Genomic DNA, 9503 nt, shown 5'->3' with positions numbered 1-9503 from the left:
CGGTCTCTCCTGCCCGGGCTGGCTTTGAACTGCGATCCTCAGATCTCAGCCTCCTGAGTAGCTAGGATTACAGGCGTGAGCCACCAGTGCCCGGCCTTTAACATACCTTTTCTAATTGACAATGCATATATTTTTTAGCCTGTCAGAATAGGGAATTCTTTTTTTAAAAAAGATGATCAAAAGACACAATACTAACTGATGTTGAAAAATGAAACCTTTGCCAGGCATAGTGGAATATGTTGTAATTCTAGGACTCAGGAGACAGAGGCAGGTGCAGCACAAGTTCAAGGACAGCCTGGACTACAAAAAAAAAATCACAAGCCAGGAACAGGTTGTTCACACCTATAATCCTAGTTACTTAGGAGGCTGAGATCTGAGGATCGCAGTTCAAAGCCAGCCTGAGCAGGAACGTCCATGAGACTCTTATCTCCAATAAACCACCAGAAAACCAGAAGTGGCACTATGGCTCAAGTGGTAGAGTGCTCACATTGAGCTGAAGGGCTCAGGGACAGCGCCTAAGCCCAGAGTTCAAGCCCCACGACCAAATTATGTGTGTGTGTGTGTGTGTGTGTGTGTGTATAATTCATCCACAAAAAGAATGAGATGCAAACATTCTACAGCATGCAGAGTGTGGAAGACGTTATGCTGAGACTAGACACAGGCCATGTGATATAGCACTGCATTTATTTGAAATATTCAAAACAAGCTGGGGCACTGGTGGCTCACGCCTGTCATCCTAGCTGTTTAGAAGGCTGAGATCTGAGGATTGCATTTCAAAGCCAGTCCAGGCAGGAAAGTCTGTGAGAAAGCTGGAAATGGAGCTGTGGCTTCAGTGGTAGAACACTAGCCTTGAGCAAAAAATAGCTCAGGGAGAGTGCCCTGAATTCAAGCCTGGGACACACACACACACACACACACACACACACACACACACACACACACACACACACACACACAACATCCAGAAAAGGCAGACCCACAGGTAGATCTGGGGTGCCCAGGGCTAGGGGGGGCTATGACTGAAATTCTCTAGGACCAGATGGTGGTGATGTGGCTGGGCAGGTCAGCACATTTATAAAAACCTTTGAACTGTGGACTAGAAAAGCCCATTTATAGCATGAAAATTACACCTCACGAAGCTGATTTCAAAGCATTGCCTGTCTATCTTGAATGGCAGCCTTGGCGGCCCCACTACCACAGCCCGACAGGACAGGTCTGACCGGCTGCCTGCCAGGGTGCTGGGAAAGGGAAACCTCCCAGGCGCTCTCCGCAGGAGCTCGTGGGACAGCGTCACCCAGGGGAACACTTAGGAAGTCACCTGCCGAGAAGGTCATATCTGTATTGAAGGCCATCTCGGCACTGTGGAGGAGCATTCCGGTTGGTCTTGGACCAGCTAGTCTGTGATCGCTGCGGAGGCTCTTCAGAGGAGAGGCCTTGTCTAAGCCTAGCACTCCTGTGGGGTGTGTCCATCCGGGGTGAACTAGTATACTGCACAGAACAAGGGAGCTAAGGTTCTTGGAGGCACAGCCTGCAATAGTGTCATGGGAAGGGAAGGGTACAGTCTCTGTGAACTTGGCTGCCCCCCGTCATCGGATGTTTTCCCACACACCCCCACTCCCCGAGAAGTGATCCCTGAAATGTGTGCGAGGGTCAGAGCTGGCTCCTTGCAGGGACGCCCCCGTGGGGTGCCGTCTCAAGGACAGTGCTCCAGGCAGGTGCAGCTGATCCTCCGCACAAATCCCCCAGCCCACGTGGCATTGGCTAATGTCAGAATGGCACCTGTGGGGAGCCCTCTCCCCATGGCGAGGTCTGCCACTTCCCCAGGGACCAGAGCCCGGTCCCAGATGGCCAGGCCCGCCACGCTCCCCACGAAGGCCTCGGCACCGTCAAACCCACCCCCTACACGGTCTTGCTCCTGGCCCACCACGAGGGACCCTCCGGGAGGGATCTCGTAGCCCGCTCTGAAGCGCGAGCCCGTGGCCGCCAGCCTGCGGTCCACGTGCAGCCAGTACCTGCCCTCAGTGGACGCCCAGACCACACAGACATGGTGCCACTGGCCGTCCAGCAGCGGCTGCAGTGGCAGCTCCCTGAAGGCTGGGTCTCCGATCACAAAGTGGATGGAGCCGGGGGCCAGGGAGTCCCGGCCATGCAGCACCAGCTTGTTGTCATTGTCCTGGGTGGCGTAGGAAAGAAGGGTGCCCAGGTGGCCAGCGGCCGCGCGGATCCAGCTGCAGAAGGACAGGGCTCGCAGGGCTGAGAGCAAGCCGGGACTGAAGGAGAGCACGTTCTGTGTGGAGGCATTCGGGAAAATAAACACAGGGCCCACGTTGCAAACTAGAAAAAGAGGGGGGTGAAGAATCAGTCCCTGAACTGTTCAGGAATTAGCAAGCTCCCTGAGCTACCGTGTCGTGTTGACCCACAGCGACAACTTTACCTGGCCACAAGATCACCCACTCCACGGGTAGGACCTGGGAGCGAAGGCAGCCTGCCAGGACCGCTGCATCCCTGGGTGAGCCGAGCTATCTGCCCACGGTGCCGACCAGAAGCTCCCTACCACTGGAGGAGCCTCTGCCTGACTGCCCTTCCACTCCTGAAACGAATCACCACCCATTTAGCAATGGAAAGCAGCCCAGCTCCGGGCAGGAGCAGGAGGATCATGAGTTAGAAGCCAGCCTGGGTAATGTGAGACCCTATCTGAGGATTGCGGTTCAAAGCCAGCCTGTGCAGGAAAGTTGTGAGGTTTTTACCTCTAATAAACCACCAGAAAACCAGAAGTGGAGCTGTGGCTCAAGTGCTAGAGTGCTATGTTTGAGTGAAAGTGCTCAGAGACAGCACTCTGACCCTGAGTTCAAACCCCATGACCAACGGTAACAACAAAAGGCTGATTGCTTAACTCAAGTGGCAGAGAAGGCAGCCCTGGGCTTGATCCCATTACAGGAGAAAACAAAAACAAAAAACCCAGCCCAGACCCAGGTCTATTACTTTTTGTAGCTCACACAGCTCAGGTCAAAACCGTGGCCAGGGAGGTTTCCTCCACAGGACACAGAGACACAGAGAAAAAGCGGCCTCATTCCCCCAGCCCAGGAGGGAGGTGCCTGTGGTCCCTGGCTGCGGCCCTACCTAGAATCCTGACATAACTGTCAAACCTCTGCCTTTGTCCAGTTTCTGCTTCTGCCGCATCTGTCTTGCTTTCCGTGTCCCCTCCTGCCTCTCCCACTGGGAGAGGCCACTGGGATAATCTGGGATAATGTCCCTGTCTAAACCCATGACAGCAACCCTGATAGACACCCTTCTGCTGTGTAAGGACCATGGTGACCTGGCCCAGCGGGGGCTTGCAGACAGGCTGTCATGTGGGAGAGGGGACATAAAGAGAGTGTCCTCTCCTCATAGCCCTTGGGGAGGAAGCTCAGGAGGAGCTGGAGGGGCAGCTGGATATCTGAGGTGGGGCATCAGGCCTGTGACACTTACTATGTCCCTGTCCCTGGGGGACCCGTGCCAGCTGAGACGGGTCCTGGGGACGCACGAGAGACCGATGGATGCTCGGGTCGGCGAGGGTGGAGGTGTCCTCAGGGTGATTCTGGAGTGCGGAAGCCCCCGGTGTGTGCCTACCCCTCTGCAGCTGCAGGGAGCCTGGGCCTGGCTTTGTGGGCTGAGAGGGGGTCAGGGCGAGGGTCAGCGCCGGAGCTGAGGGGCCATGATGGTCAGTCTGCAGATGTCCCTCAAAGACAGCCAGTCTGGCTCCCTGGCTGTGGATCTGGAGCGTCAGGCGGGCCAGTGTGTCCTGCATGGCCTGCACGTCCCGTGCCAGGCTGGCCAGGGCTTCCTGCCGCGCCTTCTGCTCGTCCGCCTCCTGTGCCCACTGCCTGCCCTGCGCGCTCAGGGTAAGGTGCAAGGCCTGGAGCTGCGTGTCCACCTTCCGGCTTCTGCGCTGGCTCTTCCTCACCCAGCTCTTCAGGTGGGCCAGGTCCCCCAAGACTATGGCCTGGGACCTGTTGACTGCGAGAGCTGTGGCCTGGCTGTCTTCCTCCAGGCTCTGGAACCGGGCATCGATGTTGTAGGACACGTTGTAGTTGCTGGCAATGCTTTGCAGGTGTGTTAAGGTCACCTCTTGGAATCTCCAAAACTGCAAAGAGGTCACAGCAGTTATGGGGGGGGAGGGAGACTGTTTCTGCTCATAGCAGAAACACCTGCAGCTCCGTCTGGTGACAGGGTTGATCATGCCGTGACACCGGAGACGTGGGCAGATGAATGGCCACCGCTGGTCCTGCAGCTTCGCAGTGAGGGCTGGGGGCTGTCCTTCCCTGTGGTCAGCGGCTTGTCCTGCCTAGCTTGTGGGGGGGGCAGCCAGATGGGGGATGGGCCGTGGGATCCCTTTGCTGGAATAGAAGGAGGACACACACAGGGCCCTCTGGGCTATCTATAACCTCTGCTTTGAGATGCACTAGAACCTTCTCAGTCCCATACCTGGGGTAGTCTGGGAACCTTGGGCCCCCAAGCTCCCTGCTGCTCAGGCCTCTCGGACGCCTGGTGTAAGTTCGCAGACCCTGCCGCAGATCATCTGACTGTACTCAGAGCCTGGGCCAGTTGGCCCTTTCCTGGTGTCCAGATAAGTGAAAATGCCATTATCTGCTAGCAAAAAAATCCCCCCAAACCCCAAACCCATCAAACCAAAAACAAAAAAAACACTAAACTGCATGCTCACGTCCACAGAGCACCAATGTTTACAACTGTTTCTGTAACATCCACCATTCATCTGTTGCCATTAAAAAACAACAACAACAACAACAAAAAAAAAAACAAGCCAGGAGCTGGTGGCTCACACCTGTCATCCTAGCTACTCAGGAGGCTGAGATGTGAGGATTGTGGTTCAAAGCCAGCCCGGGCAGGAAAGACCGTGAGACTCTTATCTCCAATACTACCAGAAAACTGGAAGTGGTGCTATGGCTCAAGTGGTAAAGTGCTCGCCTTGAGCTGAAGAGCTGAGGGACAGCGCCCAGGCCCAGAGTTCAGGCCCACGACCGACAAAAAATAAAACAAAAACCAACACAACTGCCCCAAGTGAGGTCCACCTACCTGCTCTTCTAGTCTACGGAGCCTCTCAAAAAATGGTTTCCTTTGCCCCGCTGGGCCTGTTGCCTGAGATGAAGCCCCATGTAGATATACCAGCATGAAGACAAGGAGGAAAGACAGAGTCTTCCTCCCCGAGCAAGCCATGTTGAGAGGTGTGGAGGTCCAGCAGGCTCCAACGAATGCAGGAAGCCGCGTGTCCCCACACATCTGCCTCTCCCCCGTATCTTCTCTCTTCTCGGATGAGTGGTTTTCCTTCCTCAGTCCTGGCTGGATGTCAGGTTCTTCCTGCCACCTTAATGAAAGGCATGTGCCTTGAGGCGCATGGGCTCTGAGAAGAACCCCGGGTTCCCAAGGAAACAAGTGTTAAAACAGAAGCAAACAGTTTATTTTGGAAAGTCATTCCACGGGGTGCATGCGAGGCCCAGTCAGGTTGGCCCAGAGACTGATGGGAGCTAATGGCTCTAACAGGAGCACATGGACTTGCAGAAGCAAGATGGGCAACCCCACAGGGGCCTGGAACTCATCGGAGCCAGGTCTGCACTGGCCTCCGGTTTGGCCATGCATTGCCTTTCTCGCTCTCTCTGAAAGGGAACTAAAGTGTGATTAGGAGTTAATTTTTTTTCAAGGACTTGATTACTTTCATTATATTTGTTGCTTTTCTGAAATAGGTCTTGTTAAAGTATCTAGGCTGGTCTTGAACTCCTGGGCTTATGCAATCTTACCTGTCTCAAGTATCCCAAGTAACCAGAATTACAAGGGTATGCTGATACACAAAAACATAAAAAATTCGCACATTCATGGGATCATGATGTTTTAATACTTGAATACACTGTGTGATATTCAAATCAGGTTAAACATAGCTGTCTTCTCCTGTTTTTTTTGCCAGTTCTGGGGCTTGAACTCAGGGCCTGGGTACTCTCTCTGAGCTTGTGTAGACAAAGTGTTTTTGCAGAGCTGCAGATGGATTACCCAGATGGGTCCTGAGTCCCAACAGGCAAGTGTCTTTGAGAGACTCAGATGTAAGAGACCCAGAGCGGATGTTCCTGCAGAGATGGTGGAGGAGAACGGAACAAGTTGCCACAAAAAGCACCTGGAGCCCCCAGATCTGGACAAGAACAAAGATGGGCCCTCCCCAGACCTCCGTGACCGTGGAAGGGTAATGTTACTTGTTTGAGGGTCCTGGTTTGTGGTAATAAAACCACCCAGTAAAGTGCCCCTGACCAGATATCCGTCCTTCCTAGGACTGATGAGCCCAGAGCACCAGGCCAAGGGGTGGGTAGGCACTGCCCCACAGCTCGGCCTGGCTCATGGAGGGGATGGAGCCGGTCCTGGGACCCACTGGCTCCTCAAGGCCCAAGATGGAGGAGCAGGCCTTATGCTTTCTGAACAAGGATGGTTTCCATTTAAAACTGTTCATCCAGAGCAGGGCGCTGGTGGCTCACGCCTGTCATCCTAGCTACTCAGGAGGCTGAGATCTGAGGATCATGGTTCAAAGCCAGCCCGGGCAGGAAAGCCCCAGCCACGACGGGGCCCAACGTCGCGCCATCACCCCCCCTCCCCCGCCCCCCAGGACCAACTGCTGTGGATTAGCGGACAGCAGGGGTTCGCGCCCACCGCCAGGCTCCAAGTCAAACCACGCCCACACGGCCGAATCAACGCTCACCAGGCGCAGACCACGCCCTCACGCCCCACAGGGCCACGCCCACAGAGGAAAGCCGTCTTCTGCGCAGGCGCAGACCCAGTCGCTGCCGTCGCACAACTAATTCGTCAGGCGCGGCCGGCGCGTTCCGGCCCCACAGCCTTTAAACACCCGCGGCGGCCGCCTCGGCCTGAGGCTCCGGCTCGCGGCTGCTGGCCGCCCGTGACGGGCTGAGCAGTTCTCCCGGGGCCCAGGAGGAGCTGGAGGGGCAGCTGGATATCTGAGGTGGGGCATCAGGCCTGTGACACTTACTATGTCCCTGTCCCTGGGGGACCCGTGCCAGCTGAGACGGGTCCTGGGGACGCACGAGAGACCGATGGATGCTCGGGTCGGCGAGGGTGGAGGTGTCCTCAGGGTGATTCTGGAGTGCGGAAGCCCCCGGTGTGTGCCTACCCCTCTGCAGCTGCAGGGAGCCTGGGCCTGGCTTTGTGGGCTGAGAGGGGGTCAGGGCGAGGGTCAGCGCCGGAGCTGAGGGGCCATGATGGTCAGTCTGCAGATGTCCCTCAAAGACAGCCAGTCTGGCTCCCTGGCTGTGGATCTGGAGCGTCAGGCGGGCCAGTGTGTCCTGCATGGCCTGCACGTCCCGTGCCAGGCTGGCCAGGGCTTCCTGCCGCGCCTTCTGCTCGTCCGCCTCCTGTGCCCACTGCCTGCCCTGCGCGCTCAGGGTAAGGTGCAAGGCCTGGAGCTGCGTGTCCACCTTCCGGCTTCTGCGCTGGCTCTTCCTCACCCAGCTCTTCAGGTGGGCCAGGTCCCCCAAGACTATGGCCTGGGACCTGTTGACTGCGAGAGCTGTGGCCTGGCTGTCTTCCTCCAGGCTCTGGAACCGGGCATCGATGTTGTAGGACACGTTGTAGTTGCTGGCAATGCTTTGCAGGTGTGTTAAGGTCACCTCTTGGAATCTCCAAAACTGCAAAGAGGTCACAGCAGTTATGGGGGGGGAGGGAGACTGTTTCTGCTCATAGCAGAAACACCTGCAGCTCCGTCTGGTGACAGGGTTGATCATGCCGTGACACCGGAGACGTGGGCAGATGAATGGCCACCGCTGGTCCTGCAGCTTCGCAGTGAGGGCTGGGGGCTGTCCTTCCCTGTGGTCAGCGGCTTGTCCTGCCTAGCTTGTGGGGGGGGCAGCCAGATGGGGGATGGGCCGTGGGATCCCTTTGCTGGAATAGAAGGAGGACACACACAGGGCCCTCTGGGCTATCTATAACCTCTGCTTTGAGATGCACTAGAACCTTCTCAGTCCCATACCTGGGGTAGTCTGGGAACCTTGGGCCCCCAAGCTCCCTGCTGCTCAGGCCTCTCGGACGCCTGGTGTAAGTTCGCAGACCCTGCCGCAGATCATCTGACTGTACTCAGAGCCTGGGCCAGTTGGCCCTTTCCTGGTGTCCAGATAAGTGAAAATGCCATTATCTGCTAGCAAAAAAATCCCCCCAAACCCCAAACCCATCAAACCAAAAACAAAAAAAACACTAAACTGCATGCTCACGTCCACAGAGCACCAATGTTTACAACTGTTTCTGTAACATCCACCATTCATCTGTTGCCATTAAAAAACAACAACAACAACAACAAAAAAAAAAACAAGCCAGGAGCTGGTGGCTCACACCTGTCATCCTAGCTACTCAGGAGGCTGAGATGTGAGGATTGTGGTTCAAAGCCAGCCCGGGCAGGAAAGACCGTGAGACTCTTATCTCCAATACTACCAGAAAACTGGAAGTGGTGCTATGGCTCAAGTGGTAAAGTGCTCGCCTTGAGCTGAAGAGCTGAGGGACAGCGCCCAGGCCCAGAGTTCAGGCCCACGACCGACAAAAAATAAAACAAAAACCAACACAACTGCCCCAAGTGAGGTCCACCTACCTGCTCTTCTAGTCTACGGAGCCTCTCAAAAAATGGTTTCCTTTGCCCCGCTGGGCCTGTTGCCTGAGATGAAGCCCCATGTAGATATACCAGCATGAAGACAAGGAGGAAAGACAGAGTCTTCCTCCCCGAGCAAGCCATGTTGAGAGGTGTGGAGGTCCAGCAGGCTCCAACGAATGCAGGAAGCCGCGTGTCCCCACACATCTGCCTCTCCCCCGTATCTTCTCTCTTCTCGGATGAGTGGTTTTCCTTCCTCAGTCCTGGCTGGATGTCAGGTTCTTCCTGCCACCTTAATGAAAGGCATGTGCCTTGAGGCGCATGGGCTCTGAGAAGAACCCCGGGTTCCCAAGGAAACAAGTGTTAAAACAGAAGCAAACAGTTTATTTTGGAAAGTCATTCCACGGGGTGCATGCGAGGCCCAGTCAGGTTGGCCCAGAGACTGATGGGAGCTAATGGCTCTAACAGGAGCACATGGACTTGCAGAAGCAAGATGGGCAACCCCACAGGGGCCTGGAACTCATCGGAGCCAGGTCTGCACTGGCCTCCGGTTTGGCCATGCATTGCCTTTCTCGCTCTCTCTGAAAGGGAACTAAAGTGTGATTAGGAGTTAATTTTTTTTCAAGGACTTGATTACTTTCATTATATTTGTTGCTTTTCTGAAATAGGTCTTGTTAAAGTATCTAGGCTGGTCTTGAACTCCTGGGCTTATGCAATCTTACCTGTCTCAAGTATCCCAAGTAACCAGAATTACAAGGGTATGCTGATACACAAAAACATAAAAAATTCGCACATTCATGGGATCATGATGTTTTAATACTTGAATACACTGTGTGATATTCAAATCAGGTTAAACATAGCTGTCTTCTCCTGTTTTTTT

General features: G+C 55.0%; 2 protein-coding genes across 3 annotated transcripts in view; one reads left to right on the top strand and one right to left on the bottom strand.

Moving 5' to 3' along the window:
* Telo2 (telomere maintenance 2) overlaps positions 1–9503 on the top strand; it is a 35391-nt gene that overhangs the window by 15078 nt on the left and 10810 nt on the right. The gene's annotated exons all lie outside the window — the stretch shown is intronic.
* Positions 1694–5214, bottom strand: Ptx4 (pentraxin 4, long). Of its 2 annotated transcripts, none has more exons than XM_013011306.1 (3): positions 5074–5214; positions 3469–4123; positions 1694–2334 (listed from the first exon to the last, which is right to left on the bottom strand). In XM_013011306.1, exons 1-3 carry the CDS (start codon positions 5212–5214, stop codon positions 1694–1696), a joined length of 1437 nt encoding a protein of 478 aa, XP_012866760.1. The 2 variants fall into 2 exon arrangements, with proteins under 2 accessions (XP_012866760.1, XP_012866761.1); XM_013011307.1 differs by having other exon boundaries at positions 3469–4033.

Source organism: Dipodomys ordii, unplaced genomic scaffold (genome assembly GCF_000151885.1).
Source record: "Dipodomys ordii isolate 6190 unplaced genomic scaffold, Dord_2.0 Scaffold14, whole genome shotgun sequence".
Lineage (NCBI taxonomy): Eukaryota > Metazoa > Chordata > Mammalia > Rodentia > Heteromyidae > Dipodomys > Dipodomys ordii.
This window is presented reverse-complemented; position numbering and strand designations above follow the sequence as displayed.

Coding starts and splice junctions, on each gene's coding strand:
- Ptx4 (XM_013011306.1), bottom strand. CDS start 5,214: ATGGCTTGCTCGGGGAGGAAGACTCTGTCTTTCCTCCTTGTCTTCATG. Junction 4,124..5,073: donor TCCGTAGACTAGAAGAGCAG/GTAGGTGGACCT, acceptor ACCTCTTTGCAG/TTTTGGAGATTCCAAGAGGT. Junction 2,335..3,468: donor CCCCCAGGGACAGGGACATA/GTAAGTGTCACA, acceptor CTCTTTTTCTAG/TTTGCAACGTGGGCCCTGTG.